Raw genomic sequence first — 14,870 nt, 5'->3', positions numbered from 1 at the left:
TGCTCTCTGCAGGGAGGACAATGGGAGGGGAAAGCAACGGACCATCACCATGACCTGCCTCTCCGCAGGCGCCCAGGCACGGAGGGAGTCCCGGCTGGACGAGGGAAGGACGGAGGGGCGCCCCCCGTCCCCTCACAAACCACTGCCTGTTCTGGTCTACTTCTCGGGGTGTCGTCCAGAAAGAAAGCCTTTCCAAGAAACCCACTGTGAAGGACCGCAAAGGATGCCAGGGCCGAGAGTGCACCCCGCGGCAGGTGAGCGCAAAGCCTCTCTCAGGGCAGGAACCTGCTGAGCCGTGTCCAGCCCTCCCATTAGCTGGGGCTTGTCCTCAGCTCTCCTCCTCAGGCTCTTTTTAGGGCTTTGCAGCGCCTGGAGGGGCCTCAAGGATCAGCACAGATACCTCAGGCGCCACTGAAGGAAGCCGGGGGGCGGCCAGGCAAAGTGGGAGGGACCGCAGGCCCGCCCTGAGTCAGCCAGAGCCCCACTTTTATCTGTCCTCTGGGCTGTCCACACCCCGCCCAAGGCTTCATTTGGAAGGATTGCATTGGTGGAAAAGATTGGAAAATCCAGGTTTCCCTTAATTCCATCACGGCAAAAGTAAATGTAAAGTGCATCCCACTTTCCCCGCTCACAACCCCAAAACCTAGGGAGATAAAGAGTGCCCTGCAGCTCATGACACAGCGCTCACTTCCCTGCCTGGACTCCGCCCTTCCCAGGTGCTCTCCCGGAGCTGGCAGCTGTGTCTCTTGGATGTCCCCCCATCACCAGAGTACACAGGTGCAGGGACGCCAGGCACCTTCACTCACACACACCCCCTCCTGGAGGAAAACGTGGCCGTTTTCTTCCCAGCAGAGGCTCTCCCTGGGATGTCCACCCTCTTTCCATCGGGAGGACCCTCATCGGAGAGGTAAGTAACTCACATCCATCCAGGACCTTAAGAACCTGGTGTGGGAGGGGCTCAGGCCGGGTTATGGCTACACACTAGTAACTGACAAAGCAAGGCACACAGGAACAAAGCCCACCCAAGGATCTGGCACACCCCTGAGTGTTGAGTACGCAGCCAGAGAGAAAGCATGCTTAGGACGCACGAGGGGGAAAAAAACAGGGAAAAAAAAACCAAAGAAAATCAAGGAGTCCACGTTTCTGGGCAGATCCTCAACTGTCTGTAGAGGCGCCCTGTCCAGAACGCGAAAGAAAATGAAGTAGAAAGATCTCGCACCCCGGCAAGGTCCTGTCTCTTTATTACGCTGACACACGCGTCAGAGCCTGGTGACGTCCAGCTGTGGGAAGAGCAGCAGGCAGTAGACCAGGAGCCAGAGGAAGAGGATGAAGTACATCATGTCCGGCTGCTGGACCAGCTGGGTCAGCGCGTCGCTCTGCGGGCTGGCGCTCTCCCGCAGCGTGGCTTCTCCGGAGTGGTTAGCCTTCCTGCAGAGGCAAGGCACAGGCAGGGCTGTTACCAGCCGGACCCGAGTGGGGCAGCCCCCCCTTGCTCCCCACGCTCGAACCTCACTGCCCAACCGGAGAGCCGAGGGCGGCCCAGGGAGGCGCCCGAGAGACCCCACCTTGCATGTGCAGCCCTCCAAGTTGGGGGGCTGGGCGCCTGGAGGCCCTGGGAGCGCTCGCAATAATAGGCAGTTCCTCTCCGCACCACGAAGAGGCAGGGGCTGCCAGCCCACTCCACAGACGGGCACACCGAGACCCACGGGGCGGTGGAGCGGCCGCCCTCAGCCACCTGATGACTGTGACTCCCAGGCCAGGACTCCGTCCTTTCCACCCCAGTACCCTTCACATGGTTAGATATTGACAGTTGTGTCCCTACTGAGTAACAGAGGGGACTTCATGTGTCACCTATAGGAAGAGAGAGTTCCCCCGTTTCAGGCCATTTGAAAACAGCCATTAGAAACCAAAACCGAAAAAAAAACCCACCCCACCACCATGTTTGGTTTTTAGTTGTTAAAATAGTGACTAGATTTGGTTTCGGTCAGATTTCTCTTCCTTCTTTTATTTTACAGAAGGTTGTGTTCAAGTGACATTCAGCTTTGGCCTGGTGGATAGAGCCCAGAAGGGTGCCGTGTGGTGGGGACCAACTGCAGTGCCAAAAGTCCCCAAAGGCAAGGCCTGGGGGCACAATCCGACTGGGAGGGGCCCTGGGAGCCTCCGCTTGAAGCTGAATTTCTAGAGGCTGAGTGTACGCTCTTTGGGGCCACCTGGGGCTTGTGATGGAGGGTATGAGTCAAAAGCCACTTTGTCCCCAACTGTCTCCTGACCGAGAGACAGACCAGAACCTTCGCCTTCGTCCTGGTCTAGAAACTGCGGATTCAAGTGCAGACGATGGACACTGGACAGAATTGCTTTCTCTTTCTTAAAACTCTGTCTGAGAGAAAATTTAAACTGTATTTTTTATTGCGAAGGTAATAAATGCTCAAAAACACGGAAAACACGCCTGCATTTCTCACCCTTGCAGGCTCAATTTTCAAAGTTTCTATCTCATAAAAGCTGAAAGTGCTATTTTCCTGAGTATGTCAAGCCTAATGGAAAATGTGCATTAATATTTCCATTTTACGGCAGGGGAGGGAAGCAGATCTCGCCTCTTTTTAGGAGCCGGAGAGGTGGAATTTGAGGGATCGCACTCCCGGGTGTTGGGCAATATTCTGGAGGAGGTTTTCCATTCCAATAATTTAAGTCCTTCCAAGCCAATTAAAACCTGAGGCATTTTTTTTTTAAGATCAATAAAATTAAGTGATTCAGTAACTCCAACAGGGATAAGGGTGCGTCAGACGCGTCAGGTTTAGAGATTTCTCTGGTTTCCTGTGTCCCAGGTCAGCCAGCTGCACAGCAGGCCTAGCCTAGAACATCTAGTTCGCCAACAGTAAGAGATACTTTCATAGACATCCTGGCAAGTCTGCCTTCCCTCTTCTTGTTTGCTCTGATGCCATAAAACTGTAAGATCAGCTCAGTGAGCTTCTGAGTATTGTACCTGCAGTGGCGACATAGAAGGAACAGGGTTGTGAGGCACGGTGGGCTTAGAACACGGGTATCACATCCCCACCTGTCCTGCCTGGCTCTTCCTCTGACAGACAGCTAGTGCCACCGTCTAACGTCAATGCGCCTGCGTGACCCAGACCCCGTCTCTAAATGGAGCCCGCTTTCTTAATTCGCATCCACTTTGCCCTCCCACGCATATTTAATTTACAGCCATTCTCCCCGGAACAGTTCATTCTTTGCATTATCGCAGACTTTTTATCTTGTTATCAACAAAGCATAGCTGGAGAAGAGCCACCGCCAGAAGGTAGGCTGCATAATTAAAAAAGAAAACATTTTTTTTTTTTTAAAAGCCCATAAACCTCGGAGTAAAGCCACCAACCTGGTTGACATTCGATTTCTTCTGTCATCCTGATCGGCGGCATTCCTCAACTGAACATAGCTAACATGATCCTACAGTGAAATTTATAAACAAAACCCCCGCAAACCCAATTAGTAAAGATGAAATCTCTGAAACAGAAAATAAAATGATTTTAAACATACAAAGCTGAGCATGCCGTGTTTTCTCAATTCTGTAAAAACCTAGTGCCCAAGTCAAAGTGCTCAACAATATTCCACATTATTCTACCCTCTCCCCCGGCCCCACACTGGAGGCCCCACCCACCTCCTGCCACCTGAATCAGGGCTGTGGACCACGGTGCTCTGGGTCCCAGCACAACCAGAGCTAAACTGCTGCGGACGTAAAGTGCACCCTCCGCTTCTGTTGCACCTGTCTTTGAACGTGATCTTTCTGAGTGCCGGGGTCGGTGTCTTGGATGCATCTTTTTTATATGACAAAGAGGCCTTTAGGCTTTAAAATCATCACTTTATTTACATCCCCTATTGCCCAAACTGGACATCCGATTGGACTGTGCTTAACAACAAGATTTCAATTTGCTTGTCTTCTATCCAAAAGTATAGTTGTTGCACGTTAGTAATTTCAAAGCTCTGGGCTGGGGAGGACGGAGGATGGAAAGGAACTGATTAGCAGAGGTGCATGGAAGAAGAAGAAATTCGCATACTAACCGATTCCAAAGACCTATTGTTATGTCGTCGAATGTAAATACTGGAGTCACTGTGGCTAGTCCTGAAAAATAAACACAAATTTGAATTGGTGTCACCTGGAGCTCCTGGCTCAGCTGGGCCCACCCGGCTCCCGCTCCCGAAGCTTCCACAGGTAGGCTTAGGCAAACTAGGGCTTCAGTGACAGAAATGAGACATTTTATCCATGACGTCCATCTGGGCTGCAGTGTGCTTACAAATATGAGGAGGGATATTAGAGAGACACAGGGGGCCCCGTCAACAACACAACACAGAGAGAAAAATTTGATATAGAAAGCAAACCACATATTCTTGCAAATCATAGGATTTCACAGCAGGGAGGAATCTCTTTCCCCAAGCACCCCTAAGTCTGGGGACTGCCAGATGTCCACAGCTAGCTAGCCGAGGCCAGACCTGGACCAGGACCTGGTATCCAATATCCAACTCCCTTTCCACTGCTCCGTTCTGTGCACAACGCTGCTCTCCGCGTGTCTAACTCTCAGCTGTACCGCCCCTTTTCTCGCACCAGGCGGCTAATATTCTGACCCTGTCTTTGAGGCTGATGATGTGCAATAAGTTCTCTGACCTTCTAATAGAACCAGCTTGCCTAAGCCTGAGGCAAACAAGACCCAGCCGGAGGCCTGGGCTGCCATCCCGGCTTCTTGGTTAACTGGCATCCTTAGCCAAGTATTTCGTCTCTGATCAGTTTCCCCGTCTCTAGAGTGGCTCATCATTCCCATCCCCCCGCTTCACAGAGCTCGGTCCCACTCAGGACCCTGGGGCCAGGTGCTGACTTTGAACAGAGCATGGCCCCACAGGGAGAAGGCCTGGCCCACGGGAGGGGCTCCCCCAGGGGTCCTCACGCAGTCACACCCCTGCGCACACCTCTGCGCACCTGCCTCCATTTGGCGCGCAGCTTCCACCTGGCTGCACCGCTTCCCCGTCACTCCAGGCGAGATCGGGGCGGAGCGGAAGGTAGCTGCTGCCTGCTCCATTCGGGGCATCAGGGGATGGCCCGCCAGGCCTCTTCCCGCACACACCGAAATACGGGTGTGCTTTTCCATCTCTGTCCCTGTCTCACCTTCATGGGGACGGGTTTTGCTGGTACTTCCTCATACAGCAGGCAGCCCAGATGTCCCCTGTCCCCCCACACTCTGTTTCTTCAGACACCCTCGCATCCCACAAATATTTACAGAGCGCCCGCAGGGTACCAGCTGCTTGCTCCCCCCATTTCTTTCACCTGCAATGCCTTCTCTCTCTCCCAGATCCACATCCCATGTTCCCTCGATGCTCAACATCAATGACAGGTCAGCCCCTGGGCTGTCCTGACCCCCTCCGGTCCTAGCAGGCTGGGCCACCACCTTGTCTCCCTGGGGAGCCCCGGGAGGGTGGGGCTGGGCCGGAGTTCCGCTGTGGCTGGCCTCGTCTCAAGTCCCCGAGTCTAGCAGACTCCATCATGGAACGGCTGCTCACAGATTACTGAGAAGTGACTTGCTCAGGGAGAAGCTGAGCGGTCTGGCAAGTGACCAACGGCTCCTCCCCAAACTGTGATTGAGGAGGACACAGCTCGAGCTGTTTGCCCGTAAGTGTTCGCGAGCACTTAGAGTGGGGATGTCCGCTGGACATTCAGGAAAAGGGGAGGGGAGAGGGGCTCTGGGAGTCACGGACAAGGTGGGCAGACGTCTTCCACTGTGCCTCGCTGCTCCCCATCGGGGCTCCTGACTAATCTTCCTCAGTGCCCCACAGCTCCGGGCTCGGAAGCAAGGCAGAGGACAGACGGGAAGTGGGGCACCTGCCAGCCCCTTCTCGGCTCTCCCTGTCCGGGCTTCTCCCCACTCACTGCCCACATGTACACCTCTACTACATCCCTCTGCAGCCAGCGAGGCTCAGCCTCCCCAGGCAGTGAAGGGTCAGGAAAGGAACGTGGGAGGTAGAGTCGGACAGGTCTGCATCCAAGACCCCAGTCTGCCGCCTCCAAAGCTGGGAGGTGCCCCAGCCTCCTTGTCTGCCCCGGGGGTGCCTGTGAGCATCAGTGAGGAAATGCACGGGAGGTGCCTAGACACACAGGGCACGTAAACTGTGGCCGCCGTGAGGAGGAGTGATAATGGGGAGGGGCCAGGGTCTTCTGAGAGTCAGCAGTGAACCGTTTCCCCTGGGACGAATCCATCCCATCCAGTGGCCTTGGAGTGACAGCGCAGATGGGTGCTACCAGCGCCCTGAAGACCAGGTCGGGGTCATTACCCTCCCCGAGATAAACGAACCATCCTTAGTTCTTTACAACCAAGCTCATGGGTGAAGTCATAATATTAAAGTCTAAATTCCATGTGACAGCAGTGAAAGGTCCCCTCAGCACACAGGCAGCTCACCCCTCCCAATTCCGGAAGATGCTTATACCCAGCTAAGTTTGCTCTCCAACAGTGGTCCCTGGGGCTGGCAGGGTCTCTGGGTCTGTTGCTTTTCACAGCGCACACCCGCCTACGGCCCAGCCTTGTCTCCGCTCGCTGCTAGTTCCCACCCAAGCGACTTGGAGTGAGGAGAGAAGGCACACTTCCCAACTTCCTGTTCTGCTGCTTATCAGCAGGCTGGTGAAGGTGCGGCCAGCTGGGGGAACCCAGGTACAGAGCTGGGGGTGAATCTGTGTGTCTGATTCTGGCCAATAACCAAGTTGCCAGATGAATTCTGTGTGAATCTGTATGGACGTTCTCACCAAGTTTCCTTCGCCGTCAGCCCCACCCCTGCCACCCCTCAGAAACAGACAACACAATGAGGTCGCGGGGTCACTCCCCAGCTGGGTCCTAGGGGCAGGAGACAGAAATAAAATACCTGGAAAGGATTCTGTAGTCACCAATGTCCTCTTCTAGGTCATCTGAGGACCGAACAGTTCCAGGTGCTATAAATATTGAACTTTCTACATGGTCCACATGTTTCTTTTTTTCCTTTTTTTTACTGCTGATGGCTTCTCCCGTGACCTTTTCTTCTAAAGGGTTTGCTGAGGTTTCCAAGTCCGGGGATTTCTGGGACTGAAGGACGAGACAACCAAATACAAGTCAGCATTTCCCGCTGAGACGCCAGGTGAGCGACACCACCCAGCAGTGCTCTCCTCCACCTCGATTCCAAGGCCCAGCGCAGGCGGCCCTTCTAACGGCCTCTCCCGGGAACTCCTTCCAGCGCAGCCTGCCTGGGAAGGGAAGCCCACCCAAACTCCTGCCCCCTGGGTAGAGTTCAAATGCTCCAGACGGGTGGAGTGAAAATGGCATACGGTCCAGGGTCAGCAGAGTCTAGTTTAAAATCCTGGCCGACTCTCCGACCTTGAGCAACTGACTTTATCTCTCTGGTTCTGTTTCCTTGTCTCTCAACAGGGTATAATAATTACCAGCCTCTTCCCACAGTACTACAGTGTTCCCTCTGTAGTACAGTGTAGAAGATGTCCCTCATAGTGGGCAATGGTTGGACCCTTCACACAATCATCATCTGCTTAAACAGAGAAATGAATCCTGGAAGCCAGGAGAGCCACAGGGCGCAAAGGGGGCCCCAGAGTCTGGAGAGGTACACGCGCAGGCAAACGTATACCTGGTGGGATGATGCTTCCCTGCGCCTTTGGCTGAAGGGGGAATGTGGTGCATCTCTAGTGTCCGTCGGACCACTGTCTACACCAGACACTCCGAAACCCACCAGTAATGCTCTGGAGTGAAACCGAGAAGCGTGGGAACTGCTGGAGCCACCTCTCAGCAATTCCTGCGGAGCCTAGAAGAACCTGCTCAACAGGTGTTGGACTAAGAGGATTCCAGGGGTCAGTCCCCGGGTGCCCACAGAACAAAGCTCTGTGCAGAAATTAAAAGCGCTCTCGGCAATTTGAACCTCCGGTCCCTCCTCCGTCATCAATGGTACCTTTCTGAGAGGTGAAATGAGGAGAGGACATTTTTGTAAAGACTAGAAGAACTTGCCATTTTCTAGGCTCTTTCGAGGATGTAATTTTCTTTTTTACAGGAGGGCCAGGTATCAGAGAAATGCTCCCTCCGGTGCTGCCTTGTCTGCCTGGAGGCCAGACGCACCTACGTCGCCTGTCATGCCAAGCTGCATCCCTCCCTCTGCGTCCCCGCTGGGAGCAAGGCCGGGGCCACCCTCGGGAGCCAGAGCCGGGGCCACCCTCAGGAGCCAGAGCTGGCTGCAAGGTGGGCGTGGGAGCAGCGGGTGGGCAGGTGAGAGCCGGGGACGCAGATCGGAGCCGAGAGGTGCAGGGCACATGGTGCTGTTTCCATGCCGTCCCGGGGCTGCCAGCCCCCCCCCGCCCCCCCGCCCCCCTCCCTGCCACTCAGTGTAAGAGGAGTCAGACCTAGGGCTCCTGTTCCACAACCAGCCCAGGGCTTCGCGGCCCCGTCTCGCATCTCCTATCCACATGGCTGGTGCACAACCTACTTTTGCAAAGTGGAAGAGAGCGAAGTGCCACGTCTGCGATTCTGTAGGCCACACTCAGTCAGCCGGGGAGAGGGACCAAGCCCCGAATTAGCCAGTTCAAGTGACACCACGGAGCAAGAGTGCAACTCAGGCTTTCTTCCAACAACCCCTCAGTCCCCTTTCTTTGGTCCTAAAAGAGCTTTCGGGCCCATAATAACCCAGAGAACTGCCCTGTGCCTGTCATGGTCCCCCAGCCCCACAACCTGATCTCCCCGAGGGACACTTCTGACTCCTGGATCTTGGGTGGGGTTGGCTTCAACAAGCCTGCAGACAGTGGTGGAGGGGGGAGGCGGGGAGGGGGCACCAGGACTGGGTTCCTCTATGTGGGGGCGAAAGGGAAAGATGGCGGGTGGGCCCCTGGCCCCTGCGGAACCACCAGCCCTCTATCCAAAGATGAACATAGAGTGACTGTCTCCACCCCAAAGAGCCGAGTGATCCTGCCGCATTTGCCTCCTAGATTGTTCCCGCCTGAGACTTCTGCTCCCCGCAGCGACCCTGGAGTTGGTAAACCAGTAACAGCAGCCTACCACGGCTGCCTGTCTAAATCCTACATGTCTCACAAGGCTACTCCGACTCCCATTTCTCCTGTAGACCTCCGGGCTGCATCCGCAGGGCCTCTCTCTCAGCCCTGTCTCTCCAGGGCCATGAGCCAGAGCATGGCCATCTACCTTGGTGTTCACTGTACCCTACCTTCTCCTTACACCCCCAAATCATCATGCAGTGCCCCTTTGTTTCCTGCATCGCAGGCCCTGCCAGGCTGGTCTCTAGAGTCTGAACCTTAATACACCAATATTCACACTCTGCTTGGGAGAGAAAACCACAACCCAGGACACCTGGTTAAGCACTAGGGTAGGGAGGGATGAAGACTTATTGGCTACAGATGAGAGGGCAGCTGCTGTGCCTGGGGAGGAGCTGGGAAGGCTCCTGGGAGGAGGGGCCGTGTGAGTGGGACGTGGAAGGCGGACAAGTGCTTGCCAAGGGGAGGGGGGAAGGCGTCGGGACCTGATCAGGCAGAGCCTGGAGGCAGAGGAGAGATGGGGTAACTGGGAGCCAGGGAGGAAGCTGGCGTGGCTGCAGGGGAGGGAGGGAGGGGGAACCGGAGGGTGGGGGCCAGGTGGCAGAAGGAAGGGTCTTAAAGGCCATGCTAAGGAATGAGGACTTTATTCTGGGGATTGGAGGAGGGGAGTGATAGGCTGAGATTTGTGCTTGAGGTTTTCACTGCTCGATGGGGGCGGGGCTGCACTGGGGAGGAGAGGCAGGAAAGCCTGGGAAGAGCCAATGGGATGGCACGGGGGGCCACTGCAGAGGTGGCCCAGGTGAGCTGGGACAGCTGATGGATGTGCCGCATGTTCCCACCTTGGTTCCCACGCTCAGGCTGTGCGCTCCACCCAGACCTCCCTCCCCAGCTCCACAGCCCCCGCGCCCCATGTGCAGCCTCTCTGGATCTGGGTAGGGCCCCCCTCTGCTGGGCCCCATCTCCTACATCGGATGCCAACGTCCCTCTTGGCACAGTTACTGGGGACTTGGTCTCCCAGCATGAAACACCCAAGGCAGGTTCTCCTATTTGCTTCTCCCTTCTCCTCCCAGGCCAGCTCAGCCTGGGCGCCCTGCCTGCCCTGCGCCTCCAAGGGCTGTCACATGGACTGGGCCCCCGCGCTCCCAGCGCCGCTGGGGGAGCGCTTCCTAGCGGGGCACCTGCGGGAAGCCCCGCCCTCTGCGCCCCCCGTGTTGGCCCACCAGGGCCCCCACCCTCTCACTGCGCACTCCGCTCCGAGGGCCCTCTTGAGCTGCGGGGCCCAATGAAATGAGAGCCTCAGGTGGCAGATCAGTGCGTGTCCCCTCCTTGCCCTGTCTCCACACTCCCTTTCAAACCACAGGGGCCAAATAATAACAGGGCTGAACAGGCAAACGGCCATTAAAAATCACGGCTGGCGTCAAATGCGAGGCCTCCCTTTGGATCTCCCAGGCTGCAGCAGGAGGCGGGGCTTCGATTCGCTAAGGGCACCCACGTGGAGCTCTGATTACTGTTTAAAGTGATTACTGGATCTGCTGCGCTGGACTCTCAGATGTGACCTCACTGATCCTCTCAGCGGCCCTGTGGGCACGGCCAGGGCTGGGGGAGGCCAGCAAGGCACCCAGGGTGCAAAACTGAAGGAGCCATCCCTCTCAAGAGCCAGCGCCGCCCCCTGCCCAAGCCTCAGTGAGCACCTCCTTAAATGTGCACCCCGGGACGTCTGGGAGGGAGCCTATTTTATGAAAGACACTGAGCTCAGGGAGGGCAGAATTCCCCAGGTCGGGCAATCAATTACCTGCTGACTCTCCACAGGGGCACTGTCCTCGGCCTCCCTTTGCTGGTGGGCCTGATGGGCAGGTGGGGGCGTGGGCTCTGAGGCGGGTTTGGCACCCTGCGCGCCCCTGTCCAGATCGGGCTCCTGGAGGGCGGATGGGGGGTGGTCCTTGCCCTGCCCCGAGAAGCTGCAGCTGCTCTCCAAGGCCTCAGGCTCCTCCTCCTCCCGGGGCCCCAAGTCATACAGATAGTCCTCTGGCTCTTCGAGGTCCATCTCTTCGCTCTTCAAATCCTCTATGCCTTCCGCATAAGCCTCCAAAACTGCAGCCAGCGGAACCTCGTAATGCGGGTAGTAGAACAGGTCATGGGGGATGACGGAAATCTTGGAGAGGGGCGGGGAGGGTTTGAAATCCAGGCCTTCGTCGCTGTGACTCCCGAGGGTGTCCAGGCTGATGCGGCTGCTGGGCGGGTTGGTAGGCAGTTCTCTGCCGAGCTCCAGGGGGCCTTCCGCCTCCCCTTCTTCCTCCCCACGGCGGCGATGCGAGGACTTGAATTTCGCCTTTTCGTGCACCTCTGGCTTTTTATCCACTGGTGCCACTTCGGGGGCCACAAAATAGTCTTGGTCTTCTTGCCCAGGGCCCTTGTGAGGGTCCTGCTTGCCAGGCTTCCCTGGGGGCCCATCTGAACCCTCCTGTTCTTGGGCAGGTTTGCTCCTCCTCCTACCCAGTGTCTCAGCGAGCTCCTCCGCTGCCTCACCCTCGCCAGGCGTTTTCTCAGGGCGCGAGGGCTCCTCATCGAAAGCCTGGCTGGTCGAGGCAAAATCAGCTAGGTCGCTATTAAATTTAGAGGCTTTTAATGGTATGCCTTCAAAATAGTCATCTTTATCCATAGCTTCTGCAGTCTGCAGCTCAACCTTGATCTCCAAGGATTCGGCCACAACAGTATCCTCCCCACAGGGCGAATGGGGACGACTTCCTTCCCCAGGGCTGGCTGCCCTCTCCGATGCCCCGTTCCAGGAGGGAGAGCTCTGGGAAGTCTGAGAATCACTGATCTTACTGTCCACCAAGGAAACTTCACCTAGGGCCTCGTCAGAAGCTACTTCCAGGATCTTGGGAACGTCCGGTTTCAGCTTGTCCTCGGCAACCTCCAAGACATATCCATCCTGCTTCGACAACGCCTTTGTCCCTCTTGGGCTCCCTTCAAAGACAAAGTCTTGACTGTGGAAAGTGTCCTTACTGCAGGAAGCATCGTGGTAGGTGTCGGCCTCAAAGTGCACAGTTTTCTTGATTGGCAGAGAGCTGGGATCCCGGTTGTCCTTTCTGGATAAGATGGAAGATTCTGCAGACGGCTCGCCATTGCTGCTGGCCTTACTTGGGATGTCTTGGAGGACCTGGTCTATGACCTGGTGTATGACCTCGGTGGCAGTGTCCGACAGCGCCTGGCTGGAAACGCCACCCGGGTGGGATTCCTTCACACTCTCGGGCTGGTCGCAGACAAAGACTTTGGAGGGCGGTGGGTGGCTGGTTTCATGGTTAACAGAGTAGGCGCGCTCCCCGTCTTCGGTCAGAAACAACACTGTGCTCTCCCTCTCAGAAGGTGTTTCTTTAATGCGGACAAAGGTGGATTCAATGGGGGCTTCTCTCTCCAAATCCACAAAATCTTCCTGCAGAGAAACACAGGGCAACGTGACATCAGATGTAAGCACAATGTTTCTTCCCCTCTCCAAGAACAATGCGAAAGCAGAAAGAGCCACTTCAGAGCTAATGCTAAGTGTTCCAATTAAGTTGTAGATGGTTGGAAAGGCTGTTGTTTCTGCCAAAGTATTTTTAAAAATACTACTCTTTCAAGCTATGGAGACAAAGAACTCTCAGTGAACTACACTGTAGCATGAGCCCTGCTAAGCAAGCAGAGATTGTCTGCTACTTCATCCCTGTGGGTCGCTGTCTAGTCTGGGGACAGACAGGAGAGCTGACCCACCGGAGATAATGAAAGATCAGCCACCTCGTCATCGACTGTGTGGGCTGGTATGAGACAGTGAATCTAAGGGGCCCCAAATGCAAAGCTAAACCTCTGTCTATGCTGATTCTCCCGCACAAGGGCTTCTGCTGAGTAAGCAGCAGCTGTGGGCGGGCTGACACGCACCGAGTGATCTTGGGGTGCTGTTGTGTTGGCTCCCAAAGCCCTAGGGGAGTCAGTGTGGTGGCCTCGTCCTCAAATTATTTGAAACCAGAAAGCTGAAATTAAATAGTACTGCAACATATCCCTCACCGACTCCGGAGAAGGCCAAAATGATTAGTTCCTCAATGTAAATCCTTGTTTGGGAAAGGAATACATTCTCGGGAGATGGAGGGGGAATGTTTATTTATATACCAGGTCTGGCATAAAAATAAAAAAATTTCAAGATGCCAAGAATCAGGGGACTGAGACCCATAATGAAGAGAGCAACAGTCATTGGAAGCAGACCCGAATACAACCCAGGGTTAGAACCAGCAGATACTCTAAAATAACTATTTAACCTGCGCTACAAGAAACACAAAGGTAGTTCTTTGCGCTGCAGAGAAATGGTCATAAGTGGAAGCCAGATCTGAAGGAGGGAATGAAAACTACTTGAAATAGTAAATATACAGTCAATATAAAAGAATGAAAAGTTTTTTTAAAAAGCCTCCTGACTGTTTAAAGCACAAATATAACAATGTATTGGGATTAAAACATATGTAGAAGTGAAGTAAATGTCAATAATAGCACAGAGGAATGGAGAGGAAGCAAGGGGAAATAAATTTTTGCATATATAAATCATATAAAATATGCATTTTACTTGAAGTGTTATAATAGGAATTCAAGGTTAACTGAGGTATGTTAGAGATGAGCATTATAATGCCCAGAACTACTAAAAAGATAAAACAAGGATATGTGGCTAAAAAGCTAACAGTGGAGGTAAAATGAAAACCAAAAAAAAAATCGAATCATCCAAAAAATTCAGGAAGGAAAGACAAAAAGCATAGCATAGACAGGACCAATGGAAAACAATAATCAAAACGGTATTTAAATCTCTGTAAATAAATGAAAAACACACTAATTAAATGACACAGTAATTCTTGTCCGAATGGATAAAAAATAAGACCTGACTATATACTGTTTATAAGATATGTGTTTAAATATTAGCACACACACTGAAAAGAAAAAGATGAAACAAGGTATGTCATGCAAACAGCATGTGAAAGCTGGTATGGCTATATTCCTATCAGGCAAAGTACACAACAAGACAAAGAAATTGCATAAAAATAAAACAACCAAGTCATCAGAAAGAAACAATAATCCTAAATGTGTATGCGCTTATAGCATAGCTTCAACATACACAAAGCAAAAACCAACAGAGCAAAGAAGAAAAATAAATCCACAATCATAAGGTGGAGATTTTTACATTTCTCTCTCACATGAGTTGATAGAAAAAGCAGAGGAAAAAATATCAGTATGCCTACAAAACATGAGAACAGCATATTAACGAACTGAACCTAATTGATATTTAAAGAATGTCAAATCTTTCAGTGCATAAGGAATATTCTTTTCAAGTGCATATGGTACATTTAACCAAAATAAACCACATGGTGGGCTATAAAGCCAGGCGCAGTGTCTGGTGGTACCCGGATGGCCAAGGCTTAAGGAATGTTTATTGAAATGAGCTAAACTCAGCTGAACCGTTCCGGAACAGTTCAGTGAGTGCCTGCGTTGGCTGAGGCTTGTCCTTTGTAGTGCTCTGGGGGTATGTAGGGACTGACTGTTCTGCAGTGACACACTGTGTTCCGTGGCTCAGGATGACTTTCTCAGGTCTTACCTCCTGTTCAACCTCTCGTTCCCCTCCCCTCCCCTCCCCTCCCCTCCCCTCCCCTTTTCTCCCCTCCCCAGGATTTGCTGAATCCTGGCTGCAACTCCTAAAAATACCATACGTTTTAGTTGATTTCACACTCTGCCTGCATATTAAGGGCTAAAGGCTATAACAAAAAGGCTTGATGCCTAGTATCTCAGAAGTCAGTAATGGGCTAGGACTATTACGAAATATTATTAT

The 14,870-nt window shown here is 53.5% G+C and overlaps 1 protein-coding gene across 2 annotated transcripts in view; it reads right to left on the bottom strand.

Annotated features, from left to right (window-relative positions):
- Positions 1-464: 464 nt before the first annotated feature.
- CLMN (calmin) overlaps positions 465-14,870 on the bottom strand; it is a 95,246-nt gene continuing 80,840 nt past the window's right edge. Inside the window, exons 9-14 of one of the 2 annotated variants that reach the window (XM_054567067.1) lie at positions 10,830-12,470; positions 6,889-7,085; positions 4,051-4,111; positions 3,368-3,438; positions 2,884-2,980; positions 465-1,424 (exon numbers count right to left, since the gene is read on the bottom strand). In XM_054567067.1, the coding sequence (XP_054423042.1) occupies positions 1,260-1,424; positions 2,884-2,980; positions 3,368-3,438; positions 4,051-4,111; positions 6,889-7,085; positions 10,830-12,470 (2,232 nt within the window). In that variant the 3' untranslated portion in view covers positions 465-1,259. Of the gene's footprint in view, positions 1,429-2,883; positions 2,981-3,367; positions 3,439-4,050; positions 4,112-6,888; positions 7,086-10,829; positions 12,471-14,870 lie in introns of both variants that reach the window. The other variant, XM_054567068.1, reaches the window with a different exon arrangement.

The sequence above is a fragment of the Pteronotus mesoamericanus genome, unplaced genomic scaffold, assembly GCF_021234165.1.
Source record: "Pteronotus mesoamericanus isolate MK-2021 breed Mesoamerican mustached bat unplaced genomic scaffold, CSHL_Meso_final contig_182, whole genome shotgun sequence".
In the NCBI taxonomy this organism is placed as follows: domain Eukaryota; kingdom Metazoa; phylum Chordata; class Mammalia; order Chiroptera; family Mormoopidae; genus Pteronotus; species Pteronotus mesoamericanus.
The sequence above is the reverse complement of the archived record's forward strand: the minus strand, read 5'-3'. Positions and strand labels throughout refer to the sequence as shown.